We start from the raw sequence: 19,157 nt of genomic DNA on the forward strand, positions 1-19,157 counted from the left end.
CACTGCTGGAGGAGGCCATTTGGCACATCAAGCATGTGTCAGCCCTTTGCAGGAACACCTTTTTATTGATCCCACTTTGCAGATCTTTCTGTTCGGGGTGTCTGTCCAGATCAGTGTGTTTTTGGAAGCTGCTGTAAAATCTGTCTGCGCGGGAGCTGGAAGCAGTGCGCTCCAGACCGTAAAAACCACAGTGTGTTTTCTGTTTGAGGCCAGGCTCAGCCTGATTAAATTCAAACATGCAATCAACACCGCGGGGAATGGCAGGGAATGTGGGTTATCGTTTCAGAGAGAAGTGTTCGGGGTAGGGAATGAGAGTGTGGAGTTAGGAAGCTCAGTTGATTATTTTTGGCTTTTTAGGTTTTGTTGTGTTGCCTGGAGAAAACCACATAGCATCTGGTGGACTAAATACCTTCCGATCCGAGAATTACATGCGATTAAATCCCATTAGTGCAATTGGGGCAACTCCTGCAGCTTTATCCACAGAACAATCAAACCCCCTTCAACTACTTGTGGTGTCTTAACCTGGCACTGAAGGTTTCTCTGTTATTTGAAGTGTTTGATCAAACAGGGATTATAGATTACTGCATAACCCGAGTTACTTATCTTTTTCAGGGTTTTCACTAACCAGTTGCAGATCCCTCTTACAATATATACATGGCTGTGATGTAGTTTGTTTGTACAGCAGAGTTTGAATTTTAAACAGTTCCAGAATGCTGGGATTACAGTACAATGCTCTGACAGTGATCAGACTGGTCGATGCTAAGAGAGAGAGCTTGCTTTTCAGGGAACCTGGTGCAGCTGAAATATACATTCCTGTGCTATTTTGGCAAAGTTTCTTTGCATTGGATTGGATGCATTGCAGAATTAATGGTTTTTAATATTCTTTTAAAATTCAGGAGTATTTCTTGACCAAGTGTCCATTTCAGGTGTATCTCATTTTCACCTGTACTCACGTATACCTCGCTGTCCCTGGGATTACCTCACTCTGACCTGCTCTCCTCGCAAGTACCTCACTCTCACCTGCTCTCCTCGGGATTACCTCACTCTCACCTCCTCTCGTCAGGTGTACCTCACTCTCACCTGCTCTCCTCGGGTGCACCTCACCCTCCCCTGCTCTCTTTGGGTGTGCCTCACTCTCACCTGCTCTCCTCGGGTGTACCTCATTCTCACCTGCTCTCCTCGGATGTACCTCACTCTCACCTGCTCTCCTCGGGTGTGCCTCACTCTCACCTGCTCTCCTCGGGTGTACCTCACTCTCACCTGCTCTCCTCGGGTGTACCTCACTCTCACCTGCTCTCCTCGGGTGTGCCTCACTCTCACCTGCTCTCCTCGGGTGTACCTCACTCTCACCTGTCTGGTTGTACCTCACTCTCACCTGCTCTCCTCGGGAGTACCTCACTCTCACCTGCTCTCTTCGGGAGTACCTCACTCTCACCTGCTCTCCTCGGGAGTACCTCTCTCTCACCTGCTCTCCTCGGGTGTACCTCACTCTCACCTGCTCTCCTCGGGTGTGCCTCACTCTCACCTGCTCTCCTCGGGTGTACCTCACTCTCACCTCCTCTCTTCGGGTGTGCCTCACTCTCACCTGCTCTCCTTGGGTGTACCTCACTCTCACCTGTCTGTGGGTGTACCTCACTCTCACCTACCTTCATGTATAACCTGCTCTTGCCTGCTGTCCTCAGGTGTCCTGCTGTCACTGCCCTGGCTGCCCAGACCCAATTTAAAGCTAACTACCAAGTGTCTGGGTATGGATCCCTCATCCCTCATGCCTTGGCTGGTATGGGTCACTGCTGTAATTCTCCAGTGCCCACCAAACCTGCTGAGATGAGCTCCCTTTCACATCCAGCACCAAATGGCAGCTCACTGTGTGCAGTCAGAGTGCCTCAAGGTGTTTAGTTCTCCTGTTGGGTACCTTGCCTCATAGGTAGTTTTCCCTGACGAAGCAAGCTCATGGATTCAGTGTTTAGCCAGCCCCATAAGGTGGGGTTCCTGCCTCAGGTGGCAGCTCACCGATTGTACAGAGCTGGGCAGAGCTGTGAGGAGGCTCCTGCAACTCAGCACCAGTAAGGGATAAACCAGTGATGATTACTTTGCTTCACTGTAAATCACAGCTGAATCCCTGGGATTCTTTCAGTGTAGTGTGCCTGTGCCCCAAGACTACAGGGGGAGATTAATTGTGTGTGCGTGTGTGTGTGTGTGTGTCGCTGCCAAGCCCCGAGATTATCAAGAAATATATTGTTAAAACAATGTTCCAATATCCTCCTTCAATTTCCTTTTAAAAAAAAAATCAGGCATCGCCAGTCCTTCAAATTCAAGCCCATCAAAAATTGTTAATCATGCAAGTTCCAAATTGAGCATTATGAATTCTTCTGTTAATTTATACTTTAGTTTTATTTCAACAACTGGCTATAATTATTTTATGAATTATGATAATTTGTTTTATTTGTGGCATCATGATAATTTGGCACTTGTTGCTGTGTAAATTTTCAATTAACTGTTGATCTAAAACCAATTATCAATATGCATGTCCTTCTATTTGTCTGCATGGCTCCGTTATTACACACACAGAGCCATTGCGTCATACAGTGCAGAAACAGACCCTTTTGTCCAAGTTGTTCATGCCAACTCAGTTTCCCAAACTGAACTAGTTCCATTTGCCTGCATTTGGCCCATATCCCTCTAAACCTTTCCTATTCATGTAGCTGTCCAAATGTCTTTTAAATGTTGTAACCAGACCTTCATCTATCACTTCCTGTGGCCGTTCATGCCACGTAAGAACCATCCTCTATGTGAAAACATTGCCCGTCAGGTTCCTTTTAAACCTTTCTCCTCTCATGTTACAATATGCCTGGGCCTGTGTTACCATGTATCTCTGCGCACATGTCTATCTCCATCGCCATTTTTAAAAATTCACTCATAGGGTATGGGTTTTGCTGGCTAGATGTCTGTCCCTAGGTGCCATTGTCTGAATGCATGGCGAAGGTTGTGTTCACTTGTGACGGATAGTTTTGTCAGGTGTTTAAACAGTTACCTTATTTTGTGTTTAATGAAAGCGATGTTTAATTTTGAAACAGATTGATCACTCAAGGATTTACATTCCTTGTATGTGTGTAACGATTAGAGATTTTTCAGTGTCTGCCGAATTTAAGTAAGAGCTCCATGAGATTGTTAGAAGTTTTTTTTTCCTCTCCATTTCAAAGACATAGTATCTGATGTCTGTGATATTAATACTGAGTAGATAGTTATGAAGGAACATGGAGAAAATGAGGGGTCTGATCCTCATTTATTAAAATGGTGCAGATGTCCCAGTAAATTGAGAGACCCATTCTAGGCAGCCTATCCCCTCATCCAGCCGCCTGTTTCGCTGCTTCACAGCGAGTCCAGCTCCATCCCCTTCTCTCCTCCCTGACAGAACAACACAATAGATGGACACAAACCTGACAGGGCCCACAGGAGCAAGAAAGGGACTGAAGGATAGAATCTATTTACATTTGGAAGAAAATGGGCTTATTAGTGATAGGCAGCATGGTTTTGTGCAGGGAAGGTCATGTCTTACCAACTTGATAGAATTCTTTGGGGAAGTGACAAAGTTGGTAGATGAGGGAAGGGCTGTCGATATTGTATACATGGACTTCAGTAAGGTATTTGATAAGGGTCCCCATGGCAGGCTGTTGGAGAAAGTGAAGACGCATGGGGTCCAGGGTGTACTAGCTAGATGGAGAGATAAGGCTGGGCAACAGGAGACAGAGTTGTAGTGGAAGGGAGTTTCTCGAAATGTAGAACTGTGACCAGGGATCCGTGTTGAGACCACTGTTGTTTGTGATAAACATAAATGATCTGGAGGAAGGTATAGATGGTCTGATTAGCAAGTTTGCAGATGACACTAAGATCGGTGGAGTAGCAGATAGTGAAGGGGACTGTCGGAGATTACAGTAGAATATAGATAGATTGGAGAGTTGGGTGGAAAAATGGCATTTGGAGTTCAATCGAGGCAAATGCGAGGTGACGCGAGAAGATCCAAATCAAGACTGGTAAATGGAAAAGTCCTGGGGAAAATTGATGCACAGAGAGATCTGGGCGTTCAGGTTCATTGTACCCTGAAGGTGACAACACAGGTCAATAGGGTGGTCAAGAAGGCATACGGCATGCTTTCCTTCATTGGGTGGGGTATTGAGTACAAGAGTTGGCAGGTCATGTTACAGTTGCATAGGGACTTAGGCTCAACCACGTTTGGAGTACTGCGTACAGTTCTGGTTGCCACATTACCAAAAGGATGTGGATGCTTTGGAGAGGGTGTAGAGGAGGTTCACCAGGATGTTGCCTGGTATTGAGGGCACTAGCTATGAAGAGCGGTTGAGTAGATTAGGATTATTTACGGAGATTGAGGGGGGACCTGATTGAGGTCTAAAAATCAGAAGAGATACAGACAGAGTGGATAACAAGAAGCTTTTTCCAGAGTGGGGGACTCAATTACTAGGGGTCACGATTTCAAAGTGAGAGGAGGAAAGTTTAAGGGAGATATGCGTGGAAAGTTCTTTACACAGAGGGTGGTGGGTGCCTGGAACACGTTGCCAGCGGAGGTGGTAGAGACGGGCACGATAGTGTCATTTAAGATGTATCTAGACAGATACATGAATGGGCAGGGAGCAGAGGGATACAGATCCTTGGAAAATAGGCGACAGGTTTAGACAGAGGATCTGGATCAGCACAGGCTTGGAGGGCCGAAGGGCCTGTTCCTGTGCTGTAATTTTCTTTGTTCTTCGTTTCCTCACTCGATCTTCTTACCTCCTTCATAAAAACTTGGGTCAATGTCTGTATGTCTGACTTAATCTCTACAAGGTCTCTCTGCCAGAGGAAAGATGTTGTTAAACTTGAAAGGATACAGAAAGACTTTACAAGGATGTTGCCAGGGTTGGAGGGTTTGAGCTATAGGGAGAGGCTGAAAATGCTGGGGCTATTCTCCCCGGAGTGTCAGAGTCTGAGGAGTGACCTTATAGAGGTTAATAAAAACATGGGCGACATGAATAGGGTGAACAGTTAAGGTCTTTTCCCCAGGGTAGGGGAGTCCAAATCTAGAGGGCATAGGTTTAAGGTGAGATGGGAAAGATTTGAAAGGGATCTAAGGGGCACCCTTTTCACACAGAGAGTAGTGTGTGTATGGAATCAGCTGCCAGAGGAAATGGTGGGGACTGGCACAGTTTAAATGCTTAGAAGGCATCTGGTTCGCTACATGAATAGGAACGGTTTAGATGGGTATGGGCAAAATGCTGGCAAATGGAACTGAATTAATTTAGGATATCTGGTTGGCATGGATGAGTTAGACCGAAGGGTCTGTTTCTGTGCTGTACGCCTGTATGACTTTATGACTCAATATATCAATGTACTTCTGTTAGCATGTGAGTGTATCTGCCTCAATGTGGCTGTATCTGTCTCTTTGTCTCCTCTCACAGTTTGTGCACATATTAATGTTGTGTGTATCACTGTGTGTGTCTCTCTGTGCCTGTTCCAACTCCTTGTTTCTACTTGTGTCAGTATGTATTCATGTCTTGTGTCTGTCTCACTGTCACTATGTATTCCAATTTGTGCCTAGACTCTGTGTGTATGTGTTCCTCTCTCCTCTCTCTGCTGTCTTCTCTCCTGTCTCTCTTCTTTCTTCTCTCCTGTTTCTCTCTGGCTATATCTGTCTCACTGCTATTGTCTGGTTTTCATCGTTTTCAGTTTTACTTTCTAAATCCTATCCTTTCTCTGTTTATGTATTTTGGTTCAATCCAACTAACCTGATTAAAATCACTATGATTTTGTTGTTCAGTAATACATGGTGTGAATTTTAAGTAGCTTCAGATTGTGTAGATTATACCAGAATTTATACATAATGGTGATCTGACTGACAGGGAGGTAGAGTTGTTCGGGTCCACACCTTAGAATGGAGTGAGAGGTTTGGATGAACAGCAATGGTGCTGAATGTAAAATACAGTTCAAGGTTTCAGTTACCACTCCTGAAATGAGTCTGCTTCCTTATTAATGTGTTCTTGGACTGTGGGCATTACTGGTGAGGTTGGTATTGATTATCCAACTAAAGTAGTGCTGTGTGGCCGTCACCTTGATACTGTTGTGTTGCTAGCTAGGCCACTCCACAGGGTGGTGAAGGGTGGACCACGCTAGAATGGGATTGTCTTGTCAGCAAAGGTTGAACAGGTTGAGACCCGGAGTCATAGAGTCATTCAGCATGGAAACAGACCCATGGCCGATTTAGTCCATGTCAACCATATTCCCAAACCAAACTAGTCCCACCTGCCTGCTCCTGGCCCATATCCCTCCAAATCCTTCCTGTTCATGTACATATCCAAAATCTTTTAAACATTGTAACAGTACTGCATCCACCATTTCTCTGGGAGTTCATTCCACAGACCAACTACACTCTGTAAAATAGTTACCCCTCAGGCCTCTTTTCAAATGTTACCCCTATCGCATTAAAAATAAGCCCCCTAGTTTTGAGCCCTCCCACCCGAAGGGGAAAATACCCTTGCTATTCACCTTATCTGTGCCCCTCATGATTTTATAAATCTCTGTTAGGTCACCCCTTCAATTTCCTACACTCCAGTGACAAAAGGCCCAGCCTAGCCAGCCTCTCTCGGCAACTCAAAGCTTCTATTCCAGGCACCATCCTGGTAAATCTCTCCTGAACCCTCTCCTAGGAGAATAAGAGGTGACCTCATTGAAACATACTGGATTCCTAAGAGACTAAGTGAGGTACTGAGAAGACATTTACCCTCACGCGAGAGTCTAGGGCCATTGGACATATTATCAGATTAAAGTGCTGCCAATTTAAGAGTGAGGTGAGGAGGAATTTCTTCTCTTATAAAGTTGAGCGTGGTAAAGATATAGAGATGTACACCGTGGAAACCCTAGACCCTTTGGTCCAACTTGTCCATGCTGACCAGGTATCCTAAATAAATCTAGGCCTAATTGCCAGCATTTGGCCCATATCCCTCTAAACCCTTCCTAATCATATACCATCCAGATGCCTTTTAAATGTTGTAATGGTACCAGCCTCCATCACTTCCTCTGGCAGCTCATTCCATTCACGCACCACCCTCTGCATGAAGAAGTTGTCCATTCGGTCCCTTTTAAAACTTTTCCCTCTCGCCTTAAACCTGTGTCCTGTAGTTTTAGGTTTCTCCACCCTAGGGGAAAAAACCTTGACTATTTACCCTGTCCATGCCGCTCATGATCTCATGAACCTGTATCTTTGGAACTCCTTGTGCATGTTTAAGGCTGAGATAGATTCTTGACCTGTGATAGTAACAAGGGTTATGGGGAAAGGGTAGGAAAGTTAATGTAAGGAATGTTAGATCAGCCATAGTCCTCTCGAATGATGGAGCAGGCTCAAGGGTCTGAATGGTCTACTCCTGTTCCTATTTCTTATGGTCTTATGGTGCAGAGCTATAAGTACGCATGTTGTAAGAAATAGAACATAGAACATAGAACAATACAGCACAGTACAGGCCCTTCAGCCCACGATGTTGTGCCGACCTATTATGTGCCTATGTGCCTATCCAACAGTCGCTCAGAAGTCTCAAAAGTATCTGACTCCACTACCACTACCAGCAACACATTTCACATACCCAACACTTGTTGTGTAAAGAACCTACCTCTGACATCTCCCCTATACCTTTCTCCAATTACCTTAAAATTATGCCCCCTTGTAATAGTCATTTCGACCCTGGAAAAAGTCTCTGACTATCCACTTGATCTATGGCTCTCATCAATCTTGTAAACCTCTATCAAGTCACCTCTCATTCTTCGCTCCAAAGAAAAAAGCCCTAGCTCCCCCAATATTTCCTCATAAGACCTGCCCTCCAGTCCAGGCTGCATCCTGGTAAATCTCTTCTGCACCCCCTTTAAAGCTTCCACATCTTTCTTATAATGAGGTGTCCAGAACAGGACATAAGTTCAGGCCCTAAAATTATTGATCTCAATATTGAGTCCAGAGGACTGCAGGGTCCCCATGTGGAAAATGAGGTGTTGTTCTTCCAGCTTGCATTGAGCTTCGCTGGAACATGCAGCAAGCCAGAGACAGAGTTGTTGCTGATTCCACTGAGATTTTCTTTGGGTGAATTTGCTGCTTGTAATATTGTTTTACAGGACTCAATCATATTCACTGATAAAGATTAACCATTAATAAGTTGTTGACAGAAAAGTTATATAGGTGAGTAACACGAAGTAATTAATTAGATAATAGGAAGATCTGGGTTATATTACTTAAGACTAGTTAATGACATGAACGCAAGGTAAGATACATTGTTATCTCTTAACAGACAGCAGCAAGGTCAGTGCAACATGGCTGTTGAATGTAGCATGACAACTTTCCTGCTCTGATGCTGCCTGGCCTGCTGTGTTCCTCCAGCTCCACGCTGTGTTAACTCTGACTCCAGCATCTACGGTTCTTACTGTCACTGAGTGCTGGGCTCTCTGTTGTTTCTGATTTATATAAATGATCCAGATGAAAATGTAACTAATCTAATTAGTAAGTTTGCAGATGACATGAAAATTAGTTACATAGTGCATAGTGACAAAGGTTTATGGCTGGATAGTGATCAGTCGGAAAACTGAGCAGAGAAATAGCAGATGGAGTTTAATCCTGTCACATCTAATGATGCATTTTGGGGTCTCAAAGGCAGAAGAAAAGTATACAGTAGATGTCTGAACCCTTAGCATCATTGATATACAGATGGAGCTTGGGGTACAAGTCTGTAGCTCACTGAAAGTGGTAACACAAGTGGATAAAGTGGTAAAGGAGGCATTTGGCACATTTCCCTTCATTGGTCGGGGCATTGAGTATAAAAGTTGATAAGGCATGTTGCAGCTGTATAAAATTTTAGTTAGGCCACAATTGGAGTATTATGTGCTGTTCTGGTCTCCACACTGCAGGAAGGATGTGGAGGCTTTGGAGAGGTTTACTAGGATGCGGCCTGGATTGAAGTCTTTTAGCTGTAAGGAGAGGTTGGACAAATTTGGATTGTTTTTGCTACAGCATCAGAGGCTGCGGGGCAATGAGATAGAAATGTATAAAATTATGAGAAGCATGAGCTAGGGTGGGTAGTCAGATTCTGTTTCTGAGGGTAGAAATGTCATATAACAGGGGGTGTAAGTTTAAGGTGAGAGGGAGATGTGCAAGGAATGTTTATCTACACAGAGTATGGTAGATGCCTGGAACAGCCTGCTGGCGAGGTGATAGAAGCCATAACGATAGCCACATCTAAGAGACATTTAGACAGAAACATGAACAAGCAGAGAATAGAGGGAAATGGGCCAAGTCAGGCAGTTTAGAATGGCTCATGGTCAGCATGGACATGGAGGGCTGAAGGGCTTGTTTTTGTGCTTGACTGTTTCTCTATTCTGCCTTCTGTCTTTATAACTCCCTCTCACTTCCTCCATCCTTCTTCTTCCTTTCTGTGCTGTGTGTTTCTCTCAGTCTTCTTTCTCACTCTTTTTGTATCTGCATCTTTATCATACACTCTACAGCATTTTTTCTCCTGCCTTTCCATCAATGTCTCACTTTCCTCCAGCGCACTCCCTGCCTACTTGTACCTGTTTTCATATCGCTGTTTCGGTGTCTCCTCTTCCCCTCATTGTGTGCACTTCTCTCTTTCTTTCTCATTGTCTCCCCTTTCACTTTCTGCCAGTCTCCTCATCTCTGCCTCTCTGGTTCTGCCAGTGCTGTTCTCTTTTTCCAACCTTGAATTGCTTTGAGGCACTGGTGAAACAGAAATGTTAGCAGTTAGTATGTCTGCCTCAGTTCGGCATTAATGGAGTGTAAAGCCCCTTCAGGCAGTTGGATAATTGTAATCTAACAGCCATTCCAGGCACACGCACACAGAGCCTAGAAAGCGCTGCCTTATTTGTACTGTACAAGTTTAGCTGGAAAGTGCAGAGTCTTGGTAAATACTCTGAACCCAAACTCAAACCAGTTTGCTTTAGGAATTATAACAGGAGCCAGTAATCAGTGCTCAGCAGGGATGAACGAATCCGCTACTCTGGTAAATATTAAAAAATTAATGTTGAAATCCAGAATCTAGGACAGGAGGGACATCACAGATGTAACACCCGACCCTACAATGGCCAAGGGCATGAAGGTGAAAAACTTCCATTCCAGTTCAGAGGCAGTAAGAACTGCTGACGCTGGAGTCAGAGATAACACAGTGTGGAGCTGGTGGAACACAGCAGGCCAGGCAGCATCAGAGGAGCAGGAACGTCAACGTTTTGGGTTGGGACCCTTTTTCTGAAAAAGGATCCTGACCCGAAACGTCAACTTTCCTGCTCTTCTGATGCTGCCTGGCCTGCTGTACTCCTCCAGCTCCACACTGTGTTATTCCAATTCTGTGTTGTTTCTCCATGCCGTAGTGTTGAGTAGATGCCACTAGTGATCCACAGTGAGCGCTTCAAATCTTCTGAAGAAGGGTCTAGACCCGAAACATCAGCTTTCCTGCTCCTCAGATGCTGCTTGACCTACTGTGTTCATCCAGCTCTACTCCTTGTTATCTAAGAATTAGTCTAACTGTAACTCTGTTGGAAAACTCAGTAGATTAATGGATTATTTAAATAATCAACAGCATTTGTTCCAAGATAGTAACATCCTATAAACGCTCCCTTGGCAAAGGCAAATTCAGTAAAATAGACTGTCTCATATGCAATGTTGCTCTAGTCCAGGAGGAAAGGACATTCAGAGGAAATTCTGGCAAAGAGTGAGAACTCAAGTGTTTTGCTGTAACAGAGAGACATGTAAAGCAACTTCAAAACCCCATCAACTACTGAAAGCTAAACTAAAACCCTGGTTCAGTGAGAGCCCGACTCCACCCATTCAGGCTGCTTCTCTAGTTCCAACTTTCAAAAAATAACCCCAAAGCCTCACAAGCTGTTTACATTATTGGCTTGGATCAGACCCCTCTGTATCTCTGTCTCAACCCGTCTTCAGAAAAAGAGGACAGAATACATCTCTTAAAGCCATTATATCATCTTACTATTCTGGCCTACTTGTGACTCCAGGCCCATAGCAATGTGGTTGACTCTTAATTGTCCTCTGGAATTGCCGTACTAAATTACTCAATACAAGAGGCAGTTAGGAACAGTCAATAAATGCTTGCCAAACCAGCAATATCCACATCCCACTGACAAATAAAAAAAAACTAAGCCTTTCCAAAGAAAGATAAGGATATTGGGACTGGAGAAGGCTGGTCCAGTTTTATACTGGACAGTACAGTTTTTAGCTGACCAATACCAGATGTCATTTTGTTCAGTAACGTCGGGTTGGGACGGGAGATTAATTTAAAAAGAAATATATTGACAGTAATTTTGCAAAATACCGGAGTATACAAGACAATGATTAGCCAAGAATACACCATGATTTGGTTTACTGTTCTCATCAATGTTTCAATATACTCTCAAACACAGATGATTCTGGCCCATTTTTACTTGTGGGTTTGTTGATTGGGAGGTCCATGTTGATATCATACAGTTTTTACAGCATGGAAAGGGGCCCTTTGGTCCATTCTATCTGGGATAATCATCAAGCTTTCATTTATTTTCATCCCACTGTTTGGCACTTGGTCCATAGCCTTGTATGCTATAGACAAAGACACCAAAGCGTGCAAAGGTGTCATCCCTGTGCGTGGTAGTGTCACACCCCAAACCTCGTGGCCATAGACACATTTTACCTGTGACAGTAACCACCCTGTGCCTGGAGACTGTGAGCAGCTGTTCCTTTGGGCCCAGTTTATGTTAAATGCCAAAGCTGCGGGAAGTTGCCTTAAATGTCATGAAGTGGCCCAAGGTGCCTCGCAAGAGCATTGTCGAGCGGAATCTGCCATTAAGTATGAAACATATCTCTCTGACCGATGTCGTAAAGGAAGCAGGAGGAGGCCTAGAAAGGAATCTGAGAGCTCGGGGCCCAGTCAGCTAAAGGCATGACCACTGTTTAAAATCAGCGATCTCCAAGAGACCTGAAGCTTGGAGCAGAATGGGTTTGCAGAAAGAGGTAGAGATGTGAGGCCATGGTACAAGGATGAGACTTGCAAACAAGCAGTGTCTGCTTTTCTTTCCCAGGATATCACTCTAAATGGATCTCAGTGTTTAAACATGCTCAGAAGGAGGAGTTGGATATTGAGAAAGCCTTCAAGATTTGAAACTGGGTGAAGGAGCTTACTTGATGGATGTAAAGCCTGGTCAGAAGGCTTTTAGATGTTTTACTGTCCAACCACACCTTCCCGGGGTGGGAGAAGGAAGGAAGGAAGGAATGTACCACTGTGGCTCAAAAGAGGGGCATGTTTTGCTGAGGTTATAACTGAAGCTTACTGAAGAGGTGTTTGTTCGAGTTGAGGGGTGTTTCACTACAGGATTTGTCTGCTTAGCAATATTAGACTCCAAGCAGGAGTCCTCAGGATAAACAATGTGCTTCTGTAACTGGCAGTATGATCCCTTTAGAGCTTTCACCTTTCAAATACGTGGATAAGCAATGCAAGCTTCAGAGAGACAGTTCTAACTATTATTTCTGAATTCAGGGTAATGTCCAGCTGCTAATTAGCTAAATTACCATATGTAAATCGCACTCAGCATATTTGGTGTGACCTTCTCAGCGTAATAAAGACTGTAGCATCTAAACATGGTAAACGTGAAGTAGCTCAGGGTGACCCTGTCTTGCAGCCTCTATCCTCTCTGTAATTGTTCAGAAGGAAGATTTTAGCGAGAAGTTCACACTGTTGTTCCTGAGCTCCCTTTGCACAACCTCTGGAATGAAAGGCTAAAGAGATCAAACTGCAATTGTGTTGAGCCTTGGTGAAACTGCCATGGGATTAATGTGTCCAGTTCGGCTTCCTCGCCAATGGAAGGATGTGTTAGCCACAGAGGGGACCCCCCCCCACAACACACACACACACACAAAAAACTTCAGAAGGCTGAGAATAGTCTGACCAGGCCTTAATTCTCCATAGAGTTCAGAAGAATAAATGTTGACCGCTTACCCCGTCGTTCTAGAACTTGACACCGTAGAAGCAGAGAATTAGGGTGGGGGATGGAGGGAGAAAGGGTCTGTTGCAGATCCAGATCTAGGGGACACAGACTCACTGCGAGGGGTAGGCAGTTTAGGATTGAGATGAGAAGGAATTTCTTATTCAGAGGTTAGAGTGACCTCTGCCTCAGGGGTCCATGAAAGCTCAGTCATTGAGCAGATTCACGATGGAGGTCTGTGAATTTCTATATGTTAAAGAGTCACCTCTTGCTCTGCCTTCAACACCATTATCCCCTCCAGACTGAGCTCAAAACTCTGTCACCTTGATCTCGGTTCTGCCCTATGCAACTGGATTGCCATCTTTCTGACCCTTGGACCACAATCAGTGAGGGTAAGTAACTGCACCTCCTCCACTATAACACTCAACACTAGAGCCCCGATGGATGTGTCCTCAGCCCCCTACCGTTCTCCCTGTATACACACAAGTGTGTTGCCAAATTCCAAATGAACGCCATCCACAAGTTCACTGACTACACCACATTGATAGGATGGATATCTAACGACGATTCAGTAAGCAGGAAGGAGATAGAGGGCTTGGTGATGTGGTACCATGAAAACAAGCTACCTCTCTCTCCCTCTCTCCTTCTCTCCCTCTCTCTCTCTCTCTCTCTCTCTCTCTCTATCTCTCTCTGTCTCTCTCTCTCTCTCTCTCTCAATGTTGGCAAAACTAAAGAACTGATCATTGACTTCAGAAAGAAAGGAGAGAACATGCCCCCACCTACGTCAATAGAGCTGAGGTAGAGAGGGTGGGCGGCGTCGAGTTCCCAGGAGTGACGATAACCGACGAGCTGTCCTGGACTTCCCATGTAAATTTGACAGTCAAGAAGACACAACCACACCACTTCTTCCTCAGACAGCTCAGGAAATTTGGCGTGTCCATGAGGCTCCTCACCAATTTCTACAGATGCACCATGGAAAGTGTCTGGGCCCATACTGGCCATAACACGCACTGGCAGGTTCAGGGACAGCTTCTTCCAGCCGTTATTAGACTGATGAATGGTCTCTGTAGCTTCAAGTAATGATTGATCTTGCTAATGTGACCTCGCCTAGGGCATGCCCTGTGCAATGTCACCTGGACCTCTGTCTAAGTTGTTTTAATCTGTACATCCTTGCTTACTGTGATCTTTCTGTACTGCACATAAACAAAGCTTTTCATTGTACGTCGGTACACGTGACAATAAATTAATCAATCAATTAATTAAGAATATGTGTGAGATAGTGGGTTGCAATAGATGATCATCCATGATCTAGTGGCATGGTCGGGAGGCAAGGGGGCTGACTGGTATCCTTGTGCTCCTATATCAATGAGTACTGCTCACTATCCATGGTTCCATGTACATATCATCGAATTAGGAGACTTTCACAAATTTCCAGCGATTATTGATTCACATCTCAACTTCGTCTTAATGTAGCAGAAAAGGGGAGGTGTTCGAAAAGGTTTTTGAATTCATATGGTGTGACCTTGAAGTTAAAGTTGAAAAGGAACCCTTTGATCTGGTTGCAGCCAGTAAATCCCACTTGTGTGTTCATTCCCTTCACCGAGGCAGTCATTCAGTATCCCTCCTCAAAACACTACGCAATCCATAATACCAGATTTCTGAGGGAGGGTCACTCCACCTGAAACATTAACTCCGATTTCTCTCCACAGCTGATGACAGACCTCCTGAGCTTTTCCAGCAATTTCTGTTTATGTTTATGATTTACAGCATCCGCAGTTTTTTTTCTCAATTTTTTTCTCCCCCCGCCTTGTACATCTCATCTCTTTGCCAACCTGTACTGCACCCTCCCTCTGACAATCCCAAATACCTTCCAAAATTCTGATCCTTGAGCTTAAGTTGCTGCATAGCCTGGTTACTCCTGTGTATGCAGACCTACCCCATCACTACATATTCACCAGAGTATCAGAGTGACACTGGAGTATCGAATCAGGGGTAATTTGATGGAGTTTGGACAGAGAGCAGTTTTTTCGCCACCTCCGCCTCCGCACTTACTTCTTTAACCGGGAGTCTAACCCTCCCTCCACTGACCCCTTCTCCCGCCTCCAACACAAGTCCTCCTCCTGGGCACCACCCCCAGGCCTCCTACCCTCGCTTGACCTCTTCATCTCCAACTGCCATTGAGACATAAACTGCCTCAACCTCTCCACCCCTCTCACCCACTCCAACCTCTCCCCCGCAGAATGGGCAGCCCTCCGCTCCAACCCTAACCTCACCATCAAACCCACAGACAAGGGAGGCGCAGTGGTAGTATGGCGCACTGACGTCTACATCGCCGAGGCCAAACGCCAACTCTCCGACACCACCTCCTACCGCCCCCTCGATCATGTCCCCACCCCCGAGCACCAAACCATCATCTTCAATACCATCCATGACCTCATCACCTCAGGTGACCTCCCACTCACAGCCTCCAACCTCATTGTTCCCCAACCCCGCACCGCCCACTTCTATCTCCTTCCCAAAATCCACAAACCCGCCGGCCCTGGTCGACCTATTGTCTCCGCGTGCTCCTGCCCCACCAAACTCATCTCTACCTACCTGGGCTCCATTTTCTCCACTTTGGTCCAGGAACTCCCCACCTATGTCCGTGACACCACCCGCGCCCTCCACCTCCTCCAAAATTTCCAGTTCCCTGGTCCCCAACACCTCATTTTCACCATGGACGTCTAGTCTCTATACACCTGCATTCCTCATGCAGATGGCCTCCAGGCCCTCCACTTCTTCCTGTCCCACAGGCCCGATCAGTCCCCCTCCACCGACACCCTCATCCGCCTAGCCGAACTCGTCCTCAACCTCAACAACTTCTCTTTCGATTCCTCCCACTTCCTACGGACAAAGGGGGTGGCCATGGGTACCCGCATGGGCCCAAGATATGCCTGCCTGTTTGTAGGTTACGTGGAACAGTCCCTCTTCTGCACCTACACAGGCCCCAAACCCCACCTCTTCCTCCGTTACTGTATCGGCGGTGCCTCTTGCTCCCAAGAGGAGCTCGAACAGTTCATCCACTTCACCAACACATTGCACCCCAACCTCAAGTTCACCTGGGCCATCTCCAAGACATCCCTCACCTTCCTGGACCTCTCTGTCTCCATCTCAGGCAACCAGCTAGAAACTGATGTCCACTTCAAGCCCACCAACTCCCACAGCTACCCAGAATACACCTCCTCTCACCCACCCCCCTGCAAAAATTCCATCCCTTATTCCCAATTCCTTCGCCTCCGCCGCATCTGCTCCCAGGATGAGGCATTCCGCTCCCTCACACCCCGAATGGCCACGTTTTTCAAGGACCGCCACTCCCACCCCCCCCCCCCCCCCCGCAGTGGTCAAGAACGCCCTTGACCGTGTCTCGCGCATTTCCCGCCCCACATCCCTCACACCCCGCCTCCGCCATAACCGCCCTAGGAGAATCCCCCTCGTCCTCACATACCACACCACCAACCTCCGGATACAACGCATCATCCTCAGACACTTCTGCCATCTACAATCCGACCCCACCACCCAAGACATTTTTCCATCCCCACCCTTGTCTGCCTTCCAGAGAGACCACTCTCTCCGTGACTCCCTTGTCCACTCCAGACACCCCTCCAACCCCACCACACCCGGCATCTTTCCCTGCAACCGCAGGAAGTGCTACACTTGTCCCCACACCTCCTCCCTCACCCCCATCCCAGGCCCCAAGATGACTTTCCATATCAAGCAGATGTTCACCTGCACATCTGCCAATGTAGTATCCATTGTACCCGGTGTGGCTTCCTCTACATTGGGGAAACCAAGCGGAGGCTTGGGGACCGCTTTGCAGAACACCTCCGCTCGGTTCGCAATAAACAACTGCACCTCCCAGTCGTGAACCATTTCAACTCCCCCTCCCATTCCTCAGACGACATGTCCACCATGGGCCTCCTGCAGTGCCACAATGATGCCACCCGATGGTTGCAGGAACAGCAACTCATATTCTGCTTGGGAACCCTGTAGCCCAATGGTATCAATGTGGACTTCACAAGCTTCAAAATCTCCCCTTCCCCCACTGCATCACAAAAACAGCCCAGCTCGCTCCCGCCTCCCTAACCTGTTCTCCCTCTCACCCATCCCTTCCTCCCACCTCAAGCCGCACCTCCATTTCCCACCTACCAACCTCATCCTGCCTCCTTGACCTGTCCATCACCCCCGGACTGACCTATCTCCTCCCCACTTCCCCACCTATACTTTCCTCTCCACCTATCTTCTCCTCCATCCATCTTCGGCCTGCCTCGCCCTCTCTCCCTATTTATTTCAGAACCCTCTCCCCATCCCCCTCTCCAATGAAGGGTCTAGGCCCGAAACGTCAGCTTTTGTGCTCCTGAGATGCTGTTTGGCCTCCTGTGTTCATCCAGCTCCACACTTTGTTATCTTGGACTCTCCAGCATCTGCAGTTCCCATGATCTCTGATTTGATGGAGTTTTTTTTTGGATCTTGAGAGTCCTTGATAGGGTGGATGGAGAGGAACACTTTCTCCAGGTAGAGGAGATGTGGAACAGGGATGACAAAATGTGAAAATCAGTTGTTCATTCGGGAGAGAAGTTAGAAAAAATTTCTTCATGTAAAACATGGTTGAAGCCAAAAGGTATGAGGGTAGACAAAGTAGGCCATTCAACCCATCAAACCTGCTCCACCATTAAATAAGAGCTTGACTGATCTGAACATCCTAAATTCCACTTTCCTACCTTTTCCTTCAAGTGTCAAGCTTTCATCTACGAAACACAATGGATGCTGGCTCAACTATTTATTTCAGATCTGTAATCTGTAGATTTTTATGGGTCAAGGCAGCTGGACAAAGTCAAATGGGTGGAATTACGTGCAGATTGGTCATGATCATGTTGAATGGTTGGGGAGACTTGAGGTGCTGAATTGCTGCCTCATGTTCCTCAAACTCTGGGACACTCGAATTCCCCTTTGTATTCCTACATCTCCAACCCTACATCCAGGAGACACTCTACAGTTGCCTGGCTCTACTGCATGCTTCTTCCACATCCCCCTTTATGCTGCGGCTACGTGTATCAGCAGTCATCATTTCCCTCTTTACTTTAAAACTGTTTCCGTGATTCACTTCACAACCTCTCTCCCACCATCAAAGCCCAATCTGTTTGAACTAGACCGTGCTCATCTCCTGTAGTCCTCAAGGTGATGCTAAACCTGTCAAAGGTGAAGTCAGGAAGTGCTTCTTCACACAAAGGGCAGTTGAATTTTCAGACATCCTTGGCCCATAACAAAAGCCTGTGGATACAGAGAAATCAACTGGAATTTTAAGGATTGAGATTGATCATTTTTTTGTTGGTTAAGGATGTCAAGGTTATGGATCAAAGGTGGGAAAATTGAGATTGATGTGGAGATTGGTCATGATCTGCCAATTCAATGACAGAACAGAATCAAGAGGCTGAATGGCCTCCTCCCTTGTTCCTGAACTGAAGGTCCCTGATACTTAGCTCCGAACTAAAGTTGTCCTTGTCTTGTCCTTGGTGAAGTATCTGGGATTGAAGCAGTTCCCTATTGGTAAGGATTACAGGAACTTTGTGCAGAAACTCAGAGAAGTGTCTGTCAATGTGATATGTAACTCTCAGGCTTGTTTTGCAGGTTCACGGGAGCTGACACCCTGATAATGGGTGATGTAACCTATGGAGCATGCTGCGTGGATGATTTCACAGCCAAAGCCCTTGGAGCTGACTTCCTGGTGCATTATGGCCACAGCTGTCTCGGTCTGTATCACCTTCCTTCTATTTACCTAGTCGCAAGGCACTTCTCAATACAAGTATTGGCCCAGATATAAATGAACATTACAGGGTACTGCCTGCCTTCCAGACATTGATAACTTTATAATTTAATTGGGAATCTGTTGATTATCTTTTGGATTTTTTTTGTTTGGCTAGCCCAGATTTCTGAATGGGTTTCAGCCATGGCTCACTTGGTAGCACTCGGGATGTCCTCTCTGCCTCAGGGTTCCAGGTTCAGCTCCCACTCCAGTGCAGTACTGAGGGAGTGCTGCCCTGGTGGAGATGCCATCATTCAGATGAGGCCCTGTCTTTCTGCTTGAGTGGCTCGCATGGCACTGTTTTGCAGAAGAGCAG

General features: G+C 46.2%; 1 protein-coding gene across 1 annotated transcript in view; it reads left to right on the top strand.

The window, feature by feature from the left end:
- Positions 1-19,157, top strand: part of dph1 (diphthamide biosynthesis 1) — a 685,989-nt gene that overhangs the window by 306,464 nt on the left and 360,368 nt on the right. Inside the window, exon 4 of the mRNA XM_059655332.1 lies at positions 18,667-18,788. Coding sequence (XP_059511315.1) covers positions 18,667-18,788 — 122 coding nt within the window. The remainder of the gene's footprint in view (positions 1-18,666; positions 18,789-19,157) is intronic.

The sequence above is a fragment of the Stegostoma tigrinum genome, chromosome 27, assembly GCF_030684315.1.
Source record: "Stegostoma tigrinum isolate sSteTig4 chromosome 27, sSteTig4.hap1, whole genome shotgun sequence".
Classification (NCBI taxonomy): Eukaryota; Metazoa; Chordata; class Chondrichthyes; order Orectolobiformes; family Stegostomatidae; genus Stegostoma; species Stegostoma tigrinum.